This window comes from Acyrthosiphon pisum, chromosome X, assembly GCF_005508785.2.
Source record: "Acyrthosiphon pisum isolate AL4f chromosome X, pea_aphid_22Mar2018_4r6ur, whole genome shotgun sequence".
NCBI lineage: Eukaryota > Metazoa > Arthropoda > Insecta > Hemiptera > Aphididae > Acyrthosiphon > Acyrthosiphon pisum.
In genome coordinates this window covers 44122962-44142867 of record NC_042493.1, presented here as the reverse complement: position 1 = coordinate 44142867, position 19906 = coordinate 44122962, and the positions used below count along the sequence as shown (strand labels likewise).

The following is a 19906-nucleotide window of genomic DNA, read 5'->3' as shown; positions in this document are numbered from 1 at the left end:
ATGAGTGCGTCTAATTCTATAAAACACAAATCTTTGACGATTTCAGAAAAAAAACAATTGATTGAAGCGGTTGAAAGAGGTGACAAAAAAACCGAAGTGGCTAAGACATTTGACATTCCTTTAAGTACACTGTCTACGATTTTGAAGGACAAAAATAAAATCATCACTGCGTCATCAAGCGGTGGTCGGAAACGAAACAGTAAAGGTGAGCATCCAAGACTAGAAGAGTGTTTAGTACAATGGGTTAGGCAATGCAGAGGGCAAAATGTGCCTGTAAGTGGCCTCTTACTCAAAGAAAAAGCAAAATCATTCGCCAAAGAGTTGGGCATCCCGTTTTTCTCAGCTAGTGATGGATGGTTAACGAATTTTAAGAAAAGAAACGGTATTGTTTTCAAAAAAATGTGTGGAGAAAGTTCTAGCGTTGACGATAACGTGTGTTCAGAGTGGCATCGTAAACTTTCAACTTTGTTAAAAAATTACGAGCCACGAAACATGTTCAACACAGATGAAACCGCTCTATTTTTTAAATGTTTACCAGATAAAACTTTCACTTTTAAAGAAGAAAAATGCCACGGCAGGAAACATAGTAAAGATAGGTTAACGATTTTATTAGCAGTAAACATGGACGGCTCCGAAAAGTTAACTCTACTCCTCATAGGAAAAGCTGCCAAACCTAGGTGTTTTAAGGGCATACGTTCATTTCCTATAACTTATCGTTCAAATAAAAAGGCATGGATGACGACAGAATTATTTAATGAATGGTTGTTTTCACTCAATGAAGACATGAAAAAACAGGAACGAAAAATTCTACTGTTTTTAGACAACTGTACAGTTCATAATAACCCACCCCCCACCTTTAACTAATATAGAACTTCAATTTTTTCCTCCTAACACCACATCGAAGTTGCAACCACTCGATCAAGGTATAATTAATAATTGTAAAACTTTTTACCGTCAAGAAGTTGTAAAGAATGTGCTGGAATGCATTGAAAGTGAACAACGCCAAACATTAGTGTATTGACTGCTATGATATTTGTTGATAAGGCATGGAAAAAAGTGGCTCCTTCTATGATACTCAAGTGTTTTAAAAAATCGGGGTATATCATAGAAATTCAAGAAACAGAAAACGACCAGTTGAATATTGAATCGATACAATGGAATTCCCTGCCAACTCAAGATAATGTATCTTTCACTGATTATGTCAATGTAGATGAAGATGTTGCTGTATGGGGAGTCCTCTCTGACGCCGAAATTTTGGAAAATATATTAAGCATTGATGAAGACAATGAAGATGACACAAGTCCTCTACCTCTTGTGACTTTAAAAGAAGCCAGTTCATCCTTGGAAAAATTACGAAATTTTTCAGCAGTCCCATCAATTTCGAATTATCGAGAGTCGACTGTACATACCGGATCGGAAAATTTACCTTTAACATCTAAAAATCATGTGTAATTATTTATTATTGTTCAAGACTCCAAATATTTTGTGATATGGTGAAAAGGGGAGGTATAGTTTCTAGAAAAATAATAAATTACTTCTACAAACGAAGAGGGAGGGGATCGTGAGGTAACTGATTTTCTTTTAACCTATTTTTTTGGTATTCGCGACGCTAAAAAGGTTGAGAAACGCTGATCTAGATGCAGGAAACGGTCTGCAAACTGGCAGTTTAGAATCACTCATCTTGTATCTAGAACATGTTGGCTTCATATGTAGATATCTTATAGGTCATATGATATGAGTATATGACTGATATCAGATATGTATAGAATAAATTGTATGAACAAATAAGTAAGAAGCTTAAAATTAATTAATTTTTACACAATATAAATAAAGATTTAAAAATTAAAATAGTAAGATAGAAAAAATATTAATATTACCTGAAGATGTTTTACTTTACTTTTTTCATTAATTTGGATTAGTTTTAGAGTCAGTGAGAGTAGTAAGACGGTAACAATAAGGTCTAGTTAAACTGTTAAATTATGTTTATATGAATTATATTTATTTATTATTTAATCATGTCACAATGTATGTTCATTTCATTCACTATGTCATTATGGAGTTATACCTATACCTATTAGCATAATTTAAAAATCTTAAATTAAAAGATTAAAAAACTTTTTATACATTTAAATTTTAAGGTATACCAATAAAAATTGTATTTCGTCGCTTATACTGCAACATTACGTATCTCAAAATTTGATAAAATGAGATTTTTATCGATATTGATAAATCAATTATTTCCCAGATGTTTTGTTCTGTTATTTTTTTCGTTAAAAATGTGGTTATACTGTAAATCGTGAAAATGATAACACCACTTATATCAAAACCTTGTATCAACATAACGTATCTCAGCAAAATAACACAGCATTGTGAAGAAGTCGACCTAAAGTAAGTTTATTCAATATATTCAGTTAATATTTTGTTTATGTAGTAGTTTATTTCATTTTGGGGAGTCTGTAGTACTAAAAACTGAAAGAGTCATACTAATTAAGCATGCACAAAATAAGTTATTTACTATTGAAAATATACAATTCAATTTGTTGAGATAAGTCTAGTTACCAAATCAAATAAAATGAGATCAGTGGTGTTTCCATAATATATTTTATAGTTATAGTTATTTGTATTTTTTTTTTTAGGTGATCAATTATTGTAAACTTAAATGGTTAGTACGAACATGACGTCTGATATTGAGTCTGAATATGACAGTGATGATCTAAATTTATTATCTGTTGATGAATTGTTTGATGCTGTTAAAAAAAAAACATCATGGTAAGACAACAACTACTAGGATAAATAATAATGATAGTTCTATGCAACAGTACAATATCACACCTTTTGAAGATGGCAATAACTATGAAATAAACTTAAATAATATTGAACTCTATGAATTTGATAATTTTAACAATCAGCTGGAACAAAATACTGAGCATCAACATGTTGAAACTATTGAGTGTGAAGAAAAAGGTTTACAGAGTATAGATGAGGAAACGTTGAATACACCTAGCACAATAATTTCTCCAATAACTGAGAACCAAAATATTGAAGTTGTTGAATATGAAGAAGACATTCATAACAATTTACAAAATGATGGTAGGAAACGTAATAGAGTTTCAAATCCAAATTCTTGGAGCAGAAATGAAACTAAAATCAAAAGACTTAAAGGAGAATCATACATAGGGTACAGAAGAAAGGAAAAAGATAACACTTTGAATATTTTACATGACACACCTCGAGAAGGACGAAATCTTGGACCACCATGTCAGTCTAAAGTATGTGAGAAATGGAAAACAAGATTTTGTTTGGACATAAAAAATGAAGATCGATTAGATATTTTTAAAAATTTCTGGTCAATGACATCGTGGAGAGAAAAACAAATATTTGTTTTATCACTGGTAGAAAAAGTAATTCCCAAGCAAAGAACCACTGAAAGCGCCACATCTCGAAGAAATGGTTCTTATTTTTATTATTTAAAAGTTGGGAATGATAAACTAGGGGTCTGTAAACAAATGTTTTTAAGTACTCTAGGAATTAAGGAAAATACATTAAGGTATTGGTTGGAATATAAAAATCAGTATGGATCACAAGCTCCAAGATATGTTAGAGAGGAAGTGGGAATCGAAGATGAAGAAATTTACTCCTTGGTAAATGAAACTAATAAGCACATAACAGGTAACTCTAGGAGAGCAATGAAACACAAAATTAATTACTTGAATACATTTTTTGATAAACTTCCAAAACTTCCATCTCATTACTGTAGAAAGTCATCAAGAAAATTATACTCACAGACAGATATAAAATCAACAACACAACTTTACAACATTTATTTTAGTCAATGTAAAACTGATAATGAAAAACCATTATGCCGAAAAGCATTTGACAATATTTTTTTCCAAAAAAATCTTTCAATTTTCTCACCCAAAAAGGACCAGTGTGACAAATGTTGTCAATATAATTTGAAAAACTTGCCTGAAGAAGAGTACCAAATGCATGTTTTAAAAAAAAATGAAGCAAGAGATGAAAAATCCAAAGACAAAATATTAGCAGCTGCTGGTGAATGTCATGTTTTTACTTGTGATTTAATGGCGGTACAATTGCTTCCATATTCACAAGCAAGTTCTATATATTTTAAAATGAAACTTGCTGTTCACAACTATACTGTATACAATTTGAGTACTAATGAAAGCATTAATTATTGGTTTGATGAAAGTCAAACTGAACTTGTAGCATCAACATTTGTTTCATGTTTGATTGATGTTATCGAAGAAACATTAAAGAAAAGTTTAAAACCAGTTATAATTTACTCTGATGGTTGTACTGCACAGAACCGAAATTGTGTTATGTCAAATGCTTTATTACATTTATGTATAAAATATGACATAACTATAACACAAAAGTTTCTAGAGAAGGGTCACACTCAAATGGAGTGTGACAGTGTACACAGTGTTATTGAAAGAAAACTTAAGAAGACTGATTGCTATTTACCAAGTCAACTATCTCAGCTAACAAAAGAAGCCAGAATTTATCCATTTCCATACACTTCAAAATTATTAACATTCAATTTTTTTTCGGATTACAGTAATAAAAAGCTGATGTTCTATGAATCAATAAGACCAGGAAGAGTAGCTTCTGACCCTGTTGTGACAGATTTAAGAGTTATACAATATTGTCCAATAGGTGTTATATTGTATAAACTGAACTACAGTGATCCTTTTAATGAGTTGCCAAGAAGGCCAAACAAAATTGATAAAGAAGATATTTTTAAGTTTCCCAAACTTCATCAACACCCCAAAAAAATTAGCTTGGATAAGTGGAATGATCTTCAAAGTTTAAAGTCCATAATTCCCTATGATTGTCATTATTTTTATGACGCATTGCCACATATGGATGAGAGTGTTCGTACAGCCAAGAAAAAAAGTAAAAAAATGAAGACCAAAAAAATACTGTTTAAATTTGATTATTTTTTTTACTTGTTGTTTTTTACTAGGTATTTTGTATTATATTATTTTTAAAATACTATTTATAAAGTTTTAATTTAATTTTAGTTGTAACAAAAGACTTTTCAAAAGTGTTATTATTTTTATTTACTTGTTGATTTATAGTCATGATTGATTATATTTTTAAAATATTGTTAAATGATGTATTAACATTTCATTTATTGTGTAACAAAAGAATGTTCAAAAGCAATGTTAATTTTATTTACTAGTTAATTTATACCTAGTTATGTTTTATTATAATTCTTTTTTAATTAATATTTTATTTGTTGAGTAACAGACTGTTTAAACTTGTTATTATTTGTTCAAATAAATTGTTCATTTTTATACCTAATAATAAAAAAAGAATTTACATGGTACTTATTAATATTAAAAACGTATTTTATTTTAATGTTCTAAAAAATGAACAAAATATATTTTAAACATTATACATTTTAAAAACCATACATGGGAAATCATTAAAACAACCTATCTCAATATTAATATTTTATAACTCACGTATCTCATTTAAAACCATTTTTTTACTCTAAATATAATATTTATATATTTAAAATACATTATAAGTACAAAATATATTAATTAAACATTACCAGTACTGAAATTAGTAAGTATAAATCATTTAAATCACGTTATTTGCTGCTCCTGAAAACCTACAAAAACTGAGATACGTGGTGTTGCAGTATAAGCGACGATTTATTTGTTTAAATGACTTAAACATTTCACATTATTACATAAACTTTTTTAACATAATACTTATTTGTATAATTTGACATATTAACAATTAACCTTTAATTTAAAATAATACCTATTTTAAGGTTAAAAAAACTGAGAATTTTTTGAAAGAAAAATCAATTGTTCTGCATGACCAGTGCGCTCGATTATCTGTACATATATTACTACCAGTACTAAAAAGTCTTTCACAGGGTACACTAGTTCCAGGTATACATAAGTATTTTTTGGCCAATGTTTCAAGTTTTGGAAATTCAGCACCAAATTTTTCCCACCAATCTGTTGAATTTGTAGACAAATCTGAAAGAGGCAAGTATCCTAGTATTTCTCTGTTAATGCTTTCTGCTTCATATTTCGTAGTTGAAACTTCATTTTCCATTGATAAAAAAAGTTGGGTTGTCTAAAAACGCGGCTATGCCTTGAAAACAAATATAATAATACAAAAATTTAATTAATTAGAAAATTATTGATACTTAATACCTATTTAGTTTTACTATATTATTATGATAAATTTATATTTGTTAATATAAATTGAAGTTGAGATATAAGTAAATGTTTTAAATTTTTTATAATATTATATATTTTTTATATAACATTCAATTTTAATATGTTTTAAAAGTTTTAACTCGTTTAAATAATTTTTACCTGTATAATGGTGATTTTTTTTCAATTAATGGTCATTCGCTGATATGTTATTACTTATTTGTTCCATTTTTAATTTTATCTCGTCATGAATAACACATATTTGGTTTTGGTTTCCAAGATATTTGTTTCTGTGCCGAGGGTCTAAAAATGAAGCCTTTTTCAATAACTTCATAGTTTGCTCTTTGCTGGAATATCTCTTTGATAGTGTTTCAAAAATATCTGAAACAATTAATTGTTCAACATGTTTAAGTGCTTGAGATGATGAATTTGTTTCTGAAGTTTCTTCTTTATCATCTTCACCACCAGAATCATCTTGATTGCTGGGTTGTGTGAATATTTCTGTATAGTCATTGTCATCAGTATTTGGAAATAATGGAACCGAGTATTTATTATCACTGAGATTATTATAATTAACATCATTTCTTTGTTTAAATGGCTTATACATTAAGTTCAATTTTTGGTCTATTGGCCATAAATCAGAAATTGTAATATTCTTTTCAGATACCATTGATTCACCCAACAGTTTCAATGGTTCAATTACTTTTAGCAAACGGTTTATAAGCTTCATTTGATTACGTGTGGGTAATAAATTATAATGCTTTGGTATGGGAAAAATTTGTAAAAGAGCCGAATATTGAGTCTTGACAAAATAAAGGCAAGGCATAACACTCCACCATCTAGTTTTTGATGATGACGGTGCAACCAATGTGGGAAGTTTCAACTGATTTTGTGCTTCTAACAACCCTCTCTTCATTTTATTACTGTAATGGAAAATTGAACGTATTCTTGTTGTAACTAATGAACTTGATTCGTTAAATGTTTGTTTGTATTGTGAATGGCCACTACTTCCATCACATCCCCGTTTACAGAAAAGTTCAATATTGTCAAAAATATTTTCGGGAATTTTGATATTAGGAATTAGGTATTATAGTATTCGTCATATTCTGGGCGATGGAGCTTACCCCTATCACAGAAGGTTATGATCCCTTACAGGAACTAATGCCTCATCAAGGTAATTTTGTACTTCTAATATGGCTCTGGATCGATTTGTATTAATTGGTCTTGATTGGCTTACATGAACATCTAAACTACCCCAAATTGAAAATTCATTACCTTGATTTTCAACAAAAGGTTCTTGTACATTGTTATGTGGAGTAAGTGTATTATCTGTGTTCTTAGATCTTATATTTTGTATAATGTGAGTGACTTCATCGGTAATTTCTGTTTTGATATTTTCAGTAAAGCTGGGATTTGAAGAAAATAGTATATTTTTAAACCGTGGATCTAAAAAAGTGCATTTAGCTAGTGTCTTACTAAGGTAAATATTCCCCCAACTAGTTTTACTTTTCATTGCATTTGATATGCTGTTGACTACTTTATGCGTCCTTGAGTCGAATTCAGGTTTATTATTCATTTTAGAGCTAACTTCTGTGAGTCCGTTAACGATGGGCAAAATCATCGACGCAGTCATATACATTTCTCCACTCACTACTTTTGTTGCTGATTCAAATGGTCTTAATACAGTGCATAGCTCTTTGACTACTATCCATTCTACACCAGTGAGGCTACTTGGAGGGTTTTCCAATAAACCGAGTGATGCCCGAACTGAGTTTTCAAGCAAAACAAATCGTTCCAGCATATAAAAGACACTGTTCCAGCGAGTGTTCACTGCTTGAATCAACTTTTTTGGATCCTTAATACCACTATTTATTTTATTTTTTTCTAATATTTTATTTGCTTTTGTACTTTTCCTGAAGTGAGTGACAATAGTCTTTACTTTATTTATTAAATCTGATTCGCATTTAAGACCTTCTTCGACAACAAGATTAATAGTATGAGCGAAACTTCCCAAGTGTCTTATTTGTAAATTATTAATTGCATTTTTAATATTACTCGCATTATCTGATACCACTAAAACAACTTTTCCGTCCAACTTCCATTTTGTTATGATTGCCTTAATTTCAGTACTTCAATGTTCACTGGTGTGCCTTTCAGTTATTTCAGAACACTCTATAAGCACAGATTTCAGAATAAATTCATTATTAACGAAATGCGCTGTAACTGCTATATAACTTTCATTACACCTAGATGTCCAACAGTCAGTCGTAAGGCATACATTGTTAACTTCCTTTTCAATCAACTCTTCCACTCTAGACACACACTTTTGGTATTCCAATGGAATTAATGTCTTCGAGATTGCTTGTCGAGTAGGTAATGAATAATTTGGATTTAATAAATTTACAAATTTTTTAAATCCTTTATCTTCAACTATTTTAAATGGCTGAAAATCAGTTACAATCATATTGACCAGTGCATTGTCCAACATTTTTTTCCTATCTGGTGTAATTTTTCTAGGTAAGAAACTTGCAATCGATGGCTGTTTGCGTTTAAGTGTGCTGGTAGAAGCTGATGTAGCAAAAGTCGAAATTGAACTTGTAGAAGCTGATGTAGCAAAAGTCAAAATTGGTGTAATAGTGGTCAAAGATGATAAAGTGGTGCTTGCAGTCAAACCTGATGAACTAACCACATTATCAACATCAGGAGTGCTTTCTCTTTCTCTATCAACCTATTCCATTAAATAAAATTAATTGTTATTCATAAAAACATAAGGTCAGCCTAGTAGCCTACTAAATCAAATGACACTTGGAATTCATCTTTTTTTTTATAATATAATTTTTAATTTAAATAGATACATACTTTTTCTGTAATATTGATCCCATGAACAGCCTTTAAATGTTTTTTTAAATTTGTTAATGATGTTTTGTATGACAATTTTTTTTGACAAGTGTCACATACAGCTATTATACTATCTACCGCTGTCATGTACTGCCAGACAATACTAAAACGCTTTTTTTCAGTTGTTTGGCTCATATTAAAATAATAAATGTTAAGCAATAAAATTAATGAGAAAATAAATATTAATTAATAATTTGAACCAACAAACAAACTGAAGAAAATATGAGATTGTTCAACATCCAAGAAAATCAAACTTGTTTACACTGTAAACTGTACTGTGCATATGAAGTGTTTCAAGTGTTACAAAAATAGTTGGAATTCCGGATTTTTATATTAATCTCTAATTCAAATAGTACAAAAAAAAAAAATTTCATACTATGCAGTCAATCTATAATATTTGGGACCTATGATTATTTGCAATAAATAATTTATAATTATAATATTATTTAAATTTATGCGGGAAATGTTGGTAAATTATCATATTATGCATAGATTATTTTAAACCGTGATTTAACAATTTTATAATGTGGTCAATTGTTCCCCTTGATTACCGCTGATAAAACCAGTATGTAGTGATATTGTGATAGTGTGAATGTGCATTGTGCGCTGTGCAATAGGTCAAGGTCATCGTCATACTATTTACTATAGCATTTTTTTATTAGCTATGGTTATTACAATATAGAACATTATTATCAGGGGTTGTAAAATAACATATAATGATACGCTGCGTACCAGTTACATCTAATCACTTTCAATCGCCAATTGATATGTGAAAGTAAAAAGTAGCAGTTAAAGTAGCAATCACTGCTATTTTCACTGTGATTTATATTATCACAGTAGCAAATTCACAGTGTGATAAATATTTATCACAGTTTAACATCACTAGTTGCAACGCGGCGGCCGTTGGAAATATATCATACCCCCACTGCTGAGGCAACTTCTGTGTACTGCATAATATTATTATGACGGCCGAGCGCCGACCCGCGTCGTCGCTATCTGTAAAATAATTATTGCAGGCGCGCGGCGATATTATTTATATATTTTTATAAATAAATTATTTATACGATTGTCGTCTGTCGATTATAGATATTAGATATTATTCTATCTATAATTGTGATTCGTGGTATGAAACAACGACATTTTATAATAGTATACTAGTATCACTTCTATAGTTCTGTATTTTATTATAGTACTATTATAGTAGGTAAACTAGGAATTATTTTGCCGTTCACTGTGTGTTGTATTTTTATTATAGGTATTTTATTGCCTTTGATTCACTAAAAAATGGACCGTTCTAAAAAGAATATTCCATACAGTTCAAAGCAACCGTCTGTAAAAAAAATCTTTGCTGAAAGATTGAAAGCAGCCTGTGATGCAAAATGGTAAACGCCAAATTACAAAATATGATACATTTATTATTTCTTTAGACTCAGTATTTTAAATTTATAATAAAATAATAATAATGCCTAGTTTACAGAATGAGTAGTGCTTATCTGAATTTTTTTATAAACGTTTGAAGTTAAAATATTGACAAAATTCGTCAAAATAATGAATATTAGCTAATTATTTTTTAGTTAAAAATGTATAAAAAATGTATTATCAAAAGCTAAGAATTGAAAATTGAATACTTTGTTGTATGTTGTCTATAAGTTAGGCAAAGAATAACTATAAAATAATTGAGGGTTATTAATTAAAAAAAATTTACGAGTGTTTTAAGTTTTAACTTTCACGAAATAAAAAATTCACGCGTAAAAAAACTAATTTCTATCAAATTAATTTTGATTTTTGTTATAATTAAAAAAGTACCTAACCTGAATCCTAATTAAAAATAAATTACTTGTAACAAAATAAAATATATAACAATATTTAAGTATAATATATCCTAGACTGACAAATCATAATCGTTTTTCGTATACAATGTAACCTAACCGAGAATTGTATTGATTTTATTTTATTGTTACTCAAAAAATAATAACTGTAAATACCTACTTGAAATTTTTACCAAATTTTTATATTAGCGTTGTCTATAGACGGTTAAATTATCAAAATATTTTGACTTTTTATGAGTAATTTATACAAGGTTTCTTATAAGTTTTAACTATCGCAATTAAAAAAAAAATAAAATTCGAGTCGTTATTTTTTTTTATAAGCCAGTTTAAAGTCAAAATCATCTAAATTGCGAAAGCTTAAATTTATACGACATTGGACATTCATCAAAAAATGTTTAGATTAAAAACTGCTAATTTTAATGGTCAACAAAAGGAACATTTTGATTTTGTTCCCCATGATATGTCGACTGAAGAAAATTCAGTGGCACCTTCGTTATTAGAAGATGATAGATCGATGCCCGGGTCCATCAAGAAACATATTTTCTAATGTAAATGAATTTACACCCAGATATATATCAATAATTTATTAAATCGTCTAATCGTAGTTTGAACGTAAAATATTAAATCATATAGGTAATATCTTTTTTTTAATTTGTGAACTTTGTTAGAAATATCGATGAAATTGAAAGTCATGTGTTATCGGCTGAAAAAGCACAAACTCACGATTTTTCCAACACGTAATACTAATTTTACTCTCTATATGTACCGAATCTAACCAATCCTTACATAACTATCTAAAACATTTTATTTTAGTGAATCATTTGGTGAAATTATTGGTAGAAGAATTGTCGATTTGTCCTACATATTTGCCCAAATAAAAAATGTTAATCATGATATTGGATTAGGATGTAGTTTCATTGATATGGATTTTGTGTCTGAAGACCGCAGAGGCTGTTATTCAGAGTGCTGGTTTATATGTAAGATGTGCAATATTAAGTCGAAGATATGTACAGTAAAAGAATCGCCTAAAACCAATTGGTCTATAAATAAAGCTATCGTTAATAGTACAATAGCAATTGGTAAGTTTAAGCTATTTTGAAACTTAAAGAACAAAATCTGCAACTGGTAGTCTTGTAAAATATTCGAATACAATATTTTAATACTTTTTTGTATTCAAATACATATTCTAAATATATTTTTTTAGTATTTTTATTTTATATTTAAAAGTATTCTTTACAAGACTGGCAACTGGCTTATAAGTATGTCTATATAAACTATATAGCTATGTGTATACACATATGACATTATTATTTTTAGGAATAGGATACACAGAAGTATATGAATTCTTGTCTGGCTTAGAAATACCCTCGATTTCGTCTAATACGTACACACATATCGAGACCTTATTAGGAGCTGAGATATCTAATACTGCTTGGTTAGAAATGGAAAAAGCTGGCCAAGAAGAAAAAAGATTAGCTATTGAGTATTTTAGCTGTGTAGATTCTGATGGCATACCTATGATAACTGTGGTAGCGGACGGACAATGGTCTAAACGAAGCTACCGAACTAAATACGACGCATTGTCCGGTGTAGTAAGTATCATTTTTAAGTGACTAGATTTAATGTTAGAATCTCAATAAATGGTAAAATAATTTTTCTTAAGATTCGTTACTAACACATTTCATAATTTAATATAGGCTAATACCTAACCTATTGGTTATAAAACCAAAAAAGTGTTGTTTGTTGGGATTCGGAACAGGTATTGCGTGATTTGCGAAAGATCTAATAATAAAAAAATAGAAACTCCGAATCATTTTTGTTTTTTGAATTGGAAGCAAGGTGCCACTAGCATCGAAGCCGATGCAATTGCAGAAGGTTTCAAAAGTATAGAAATACACGGATTAAAATATTCTAAACTGATAGGTAACAAAAAATTATAAATATATTTAGTATTACAGTATAGGTACTGACGTACTGTTACCTTGATAAAAAACGTAAATTAAATTTAGGAGATGGTGACAGCAGTGTCACAAAGAGACTTAATGAGATACTACCGTATGGCCCAATATGTAGAGTCCAAAAAGTCGAATGCCGAAACCATTTACTCCGTAATTACAGCCAAAAATTAATGGCCTTATCCAAGCGAACCGACTACCCGATTGAAATCCGGAAAAAAATATCTGCAAATATTTTAAGACTTAGAACTGATATAACATGTGCTATACGTTTCCGTAAATTAGAAAACAAACCTTTATATCATAAAGTTGCTGGTAATTAAAAAACACATTATATGTTGTACATGTTTTTATTTGCTAAATTATATATATAATATATAAGATTATTTTAGGACTTAGACTTGATATAGCTAACGCACCAAATCACCGTATTTTTGAAATCCACGAAAAATGTTCCGCATACTTTTGTAAAAGATCTGGTGTTCCGCAAAACATTCTTTTAGAAGGGATTTCCAAGTTGAAATCAATTAGACAGGAAATTGATACAATTGTATCTAGATTGTCGAATAATGCAGAAAGTTTGATAATGGATGTAGACAACAACGCTTGCGAGCAATTCAACAGTGTAATAAACACATTTTTAGGTGGGAAAAGAATAAACTTTACACAAAAAAGTTCGTACTCTACTCGTGTACAAGCTGCTGTCATCAGCTACAACTCTGGAGAATATTTAAGATCGGTTAAGAAATATGTAACACATAAACGCCCAGGTATTTTATGACACTTAAATTAAAAAAAAATTATTATATTATATATTTATAAAGGTAATTCAAATATTTATTTATATGTAATATCTTGATCTTTAGGGAAGGTTGGTAAAAATTGTTTGGTACGAACACTAGCGAAATGTTATACGTGTCAGAAAAAAAGAAAAAGTAGTTCAAATGAACCAAAATTAAAATCTAAGCGGCCAAAAAGAAGTAATAATGCAGATGAAGATTATGGTCATGCAGATCCTCTCGACAATTTAAAAGATGTTAATGATGAACAGTTTATAAATAAAATCAGGGCCTAAAATTGTGTGCAGTAGCACACACTATGTGCAGTAGCAAATATTAATTGTGCAGTAGCAAATTTAAAAGTGTGCAGTACTTATTTTTGGCTTTTATTGGATTTATTTTCAATATTGATTATTGAAAATTACTAATTACCAAATTGTATTGGTTTAAAATCCCTGTCACTCAAAAATAAAAGTAATACCGATTACACGGCGCCGATAACGACATTCCACCGCATGACGTCGGGATGTTGTGGTAATATAGCACAACTGTCGCAGTTATCAAAGATAATAATAATATTATGTACCTGATGGGCGATGGCTAATATTAAAATATTATAAACATTATATTATTGTTCTGTGATTGTTCTGTAATACTCATATTATGTGATATAACGTTTTTGTTAGGTTAGGCACTTGTTATCTCTCAATGTTTATCTTGCTATGGCTATCGTTCAAACATAATATTATATTATAACCGTAAACCGTAGACCTTTACACTTTTACAGCAATACAGCGTATTAGTATAATTTATGATTGTAATTATATTAATAAATGTAATTTGTAATATGAAAATATTCAGTGAATGAATTTAAATATATTTAATATAATGGAAAAATATTTAATAAAAAAGTCTACCGTTCAACTGCAAGCAGTACAAACACAGATATCTGAAGAATGTAAGTACCTTCATATATTTTTTATGAGCTTTTGCTTTTGCAATTAGTTTTGTAGGTGTTTAAGTATTATACAATTACAATATACATTATTAATTTTATTTATGATTTTGGCTTTGCTAATGCTTCAATATTTTATTCTTAATGCTTTTAGGTAATAATGAGGCATGCTCTGATAATAATAATGGCCAGTTAGATGCCAGTGTAGATATATTAAGTTCTGGTAGTTCAACAGTTCAATCAGTACAAACACAAATATCTGAAGAATGTAAGTACCATCATATATTTTTTATGAGCTTTTGCTTTTGCAATTAATTTTGTAGGTGTTTTGGTATTATACAATTACAATATACATTATTAATTTTATGTATGATTTTGGCTTTGCTAATTTTATTCTTAATGCTTTTAGGTAATAATGAGGCATGCTCTGATAATAATAATGGCCTGTTAGATGCCAGTGTATACATATTAAGTTCTGGTAGAATTCATTTAGATCCTTGTTTTGAAAAAATAAAAGCATCAAATGGCTATGGAAGAACAAAAGTCAAATGTAGTGTTTGTTTTCTAAATAAAAAGACAGTATTAATGAATACTAAATTACGCAATAAACTTCCGGCTATATGTTCCGAAGAAGGAACGATTCCAAGAAATGAACTTTTAAATAATCATTTAGTATCAATTATGCACAAAGAATGTATAAAAGTTCACCGTATTAGTAAATTATCTAATGTACAAAAATCATTTATAGCACCAATGGACAAAATCATTTCAACACAGAACCATAAATTGTCTCAAAAAATTGCAAAACTTATGTGTACAGTTTTCAACGATGCAAAACGAGGCACTCTTAGTGGATGGTCATGGCCTTCGAGAGAAGTAGCAGCTCTTAAAAGAAAATCTCTAAATATCCATGAACCGTTTGAAGAGTATACACCTCAAAGTGGTGATTTACAATACATTAATCCCACTGGTTATAGAGATTTATTAAAATGCATTGTTCAATCAGATATTAATCGAATTTGCAACAAATTAGAAACCAGTCTTGCAATTTCACTACATGTAGATGGGTCTGTTGATCGTATGCAATTAGATAATATTCACGTATTGGCAAAAATTGTTAATTCTGATTGTGATACAGAATTAATTTTTATTGGTTTCCATGAACCTGAATCAAAAGGAGCTATAGGTTATTATAATGCAATAAAATCAGCAACAAAACATGTAATACCTTGGAATAAATGAATGCCATTAATTTCATCAATTGTTACCGATGGCGCATAAATTAATACTGGAGAAAAAAATGGTCTTTGGGCACTTTTAGAAAAAGACAAAAAATCATTGCCTATTCCATTGTTAAAAGTTTGGTGCGCAGTTCATAGAAGTGTATTGGCATGGGAAAGTTTAACTGCAAATGTTGTTGACATTTTTGATATTCAAAATCAAACTGAAGCATTTAAAATACGGATGACTGAATTAAAAAAATAATGCTATACCAGGAGGTTGGGAAAATACATTTGAAGAAACAGTAATAGTTGAAAATATTGAAGAAGGTACTCAGTACAAACTTCAAGGTATAGAATTATTTAAAAGAATTATTAATGATCAACGTCGTAAAATTCACCATTTATACGTCAGTGATTATAGAAGGTTTGAAGCGATACGTAATGACACATTAGAATCAATATTAAATTTTCTGAGTGATAGATTGGATTCTTCAGAGTAGGAAGATGTTAATGTACTTAAAGAAATTAAAATGGAAATAACTGATGCTGACCTCAAACTATGCCATCGTAAAGTGTGCCCTGATTTTCCTCTTATGGAATTTATTCTATCCTACCGTGAAGCTGCTGATTGCTCTGAAGTAAAGGGGAAACAATTATCTGTTGAACTTCTAAAAGTACTTTTAAGCTATTCAAGTTGGAAACCACTCGCAGTAGCAATGGTAATTTTACACTTTTACTAGTATTTATTGATTTTACTTCATATATACATTAAATTATATTATTTTTGTTTATAGCATGAATTTTAAAGATAATGTTTGTATTTAATTGTATAACAATATTTAGACTTATTTTGTAATAAAATATTAAGTTGATTATTCTTTTTTCTACACAGTTATAAAAATATAATAACTACTACCTACATAGGTACTTAAAGTTTTTTTTTTTTCTGATGGTCTTTTTAAAAATAATAATTATCTTAAATACTTATAAACAAAAATTAAAATTTAGGTAATTTTTTCTTCAATACAATAAAAGGAAATAATTATTAATTTTTGGGACCAAATTAAATAATTGCTGCAAGCACCCATTTAGAAGTACATATTATTAATGTAATAATTGTTCACTATAGTAGCAAAACCTACTTAAATTATTTAGCTACAAGTAATATTATTTATCGGTCTTATTATTATTAATTTATATCTGTTTATAAGCTTGCAGAATGCAATGCATTCTAGTAGCATTATATATACAAGCTAAGTAGTATTGGATTTACAGATATATTATGCCATTGGTCCAATCTATGCTTTAATACACATATACTTGACAATTTAAACTTTAGAGAACAATAGTTATGTTAAGGGTTTAAGACTATTTTAGATTGTTCAATTGATTAATAAATTACCTATATATTTAGCTGTATTAATTATATTTTTTAAAAGTGACCATTTTTATTTTTTAATAAATATAAAATATAATCTATAGATTATATGATTCAAAATAATTTTCACTTTAGTCATAATGTCTAACTTATTTTTCATTTAAACACGTTTAATATTTGATAATTATGTCTTTTTAAAATTATAGGCTGTTTGGAAGAAAATTAAGATACTTCATTACTTAAATTTGGTAAACACAAATGCTTTTGCATTGAAAGCTCTCAAAATGCTTATGTGTTTACCTCTTCTCCCAGCCACAAAATGTAATAGATGAATATTATACTATGAATTTGAATAAACTTACAAAAGAATGTACCAAGTAAGTTCATACTTGAGGGTAAAGCACAAACGCAAGTAAAACACATTACGCAATACTAAAAAAACATTAGGCAATTAATATTCCTTAACCGTTACACAATAATCTTTCTGATACGTCCATACATCAAAAGATGCCCATATATGGACAAAAATAAATAATAAGATAAGAAAACATTACGCAACCCCATCACTCTATTACGCAACCAAAATTCCTCCGTACCAGAAGCTGCCTACAATATTCACACCAACGCATGCGCACAAATACAAAACTAATCTAAATGCCAAAATCTTGCCAAAAATCCATACCATAAAAATTACAATAGCACACATAAATACAGAAGATATCGAAACACATACTTCGTGCAAAATTCATAAAAAAACGGAAACATACGAAATACAGCGTGAATGCACGCGCATACGCAATATGTCACTTTTACTCAAATCAACGAAATATCATTCCTAAAATGTTTTGCAAAGGGAAAATTGCACCCAAACACACAACCTAACTAAGCACTAAGCAACAGAATACCACAGCTAAAAAATTACACAAAGGGAGAACAAAAAACTACAATACAATATCACGACGTAAAATCAGACGACACCTCATCAAAATTCACTACAACATTTACACTACACAAACTCAATACTAAAGGTGACAACACCAAATATCTCATCCATCGCCATAATAAATAATTACAATTTACACAACAGAAACAAATCATTTGTGCAAAACACGATTTAAACAAACATACATGCGCAGCGTACGACACTTCGATCAAATAACCAGATGTCACTGCCAAAATCATGCGCGAAAACAACAATGAGAAAGATCATAGCATACGAAACACCCCTTTTCGTAACAACATTGCCAATGACCAACGACAATGTGCAAAAATGACATAAACATAAACACATGTGCGCCGCACAACATTCAGTCAAATAACCAGATTTCACCACCAAAATCATACGCAAAAGAACAATAAGACAGTGCATAACGTACAAAACACCTCTCCCGAACCAATATCGCCAAAAAACCAACTACATTTTGCAAAATGACATAAAACACACACACATGCGCACTAAACAACATTTAGTCAAACAACTAGAAATCACTGCAAAAACTATAGTAAGGTAGCACTTAACATAGGGAACGCGCGAAAACACAGCATCAATACACGCACATGCGCAATCCATATAACAAATACGAATAATCTGTTCTGAGGTTGCGTAACAACAATAGAGTAGGGATAAGACAATCGCTTCCTTATATAAACGCCACACACGAGCAACACTGCCAAAAAACAAAACAAAAAAAAAATCATTCCTCGCCCATCGTTCGTTCTGTGCAGACGTCGGTTACAATATTGCAGTGAACTATTCTGAACAACGAAACACCATGGGCGGCCGCAGAGCCAAAAGAAAACGGACACCACCTTCAAGCTCGAAGAAGACACGAGACGATACTTACTCTCCACCTCCGTTGCATGCTGCTCGACACCAACGTGCAGCACCTCCTTCGCCGGAATCTATCGACGAGCAACTCTCAGGTGAGTCTTATTTTTCTGATTCCGATTCTACTATCGCCTCGTCTATTTTATCACACCATTCCCCAAGCCCACCCCCTACTTCAAACCACCCAAACCAAAACAACTCAAGCGGATTACAGAAAGATGATGCAAATCCAATAGTCGCAAAGACCACAATTCGTATTCCACCTATCTTTGTAGCCAAATCTTCTGATTGGCGCAAAGTTGCACCGATCATCTTTAAAAACGCTATCGTCTCTCCAGTAAATATCTCAGCGCAGGCAACCTCCGACGGATCTATAATAATTAAAACCCGTGCGATCGAACACTTCAGGCTAATTCAGAAGACTCTCCTTGATCAAAATATCCAGTTTAAAACATCCAAACTCCCCGAGGAGCGCACCCTCAAAGTAGTACTAAGAGGTATACCCACTGACATTTCTACTGATGAGCTAAAATCCGAACTCGAACTATTAAATTTCGACGTAAAACTTATAAAACGTTTCGGACCTGTCAACAAACCTATGCCCATATGCTTAGTTATTCTTGGCAACACTCAAAATTCGAAACTCATCTATGAAGTCTCTGATCTTTTCTTCATAAAGGTCACTGTTGAGTCCTACAAAAAAACGGGCCCCTCCCAGTGTTTTGCTTGTCAACGCATTGGTCACGGTTCTTCAAACTGCACCCACCCACTTAGATGTGTAAAATGCTCAGGGGAACACAAAGCCAGCCTATGCCCTAAAACTACCGACCAAGAGCCAAGGTGTTGCAACTGTGATGG

At 30.2% G+C, this 19906-nt stretch overlaps 2 protein-coding genes across 2 annotated transcripts; one reads left to right on the top strand and one right to left on the bottom strand.

Moving 5' to 3' along the window:
• LOC103308014 (tigger transposable element-derived protein 4-like) lies at positions 1-864 on the top strand. Its single transcript, XM_008180604.1, has one exon. It carries the CDS (start codon positions 1-3, stop codon positions 862-864), a length of 864 nt encoding a protein of 287 aa, XP_008178826.1.
• A 6468-nt stretch (positions 865-7332) lies between these two features.
• LOC103308012 (zinc finger BED domain-containing protein 4-like) lies at positions 7333-9236 on the bottom strand. Its single transcript, XM_008180601.1, has 3 exons — positions 9063-9236; positions 8482-8931; positions 7333-8319 (listed from the first exon to the last, which is right to left on the bottom strand). The coding sequence occupies exons 1-3, from the start codon at positions 9234-9236 to the stop codon at positions 7333-7335; spliced, it is 1611 nt and encodes a 536-aa protein (XP_008178823.1).
• Positions 9237-19906: the final 10670 nt, after the last annotated feature.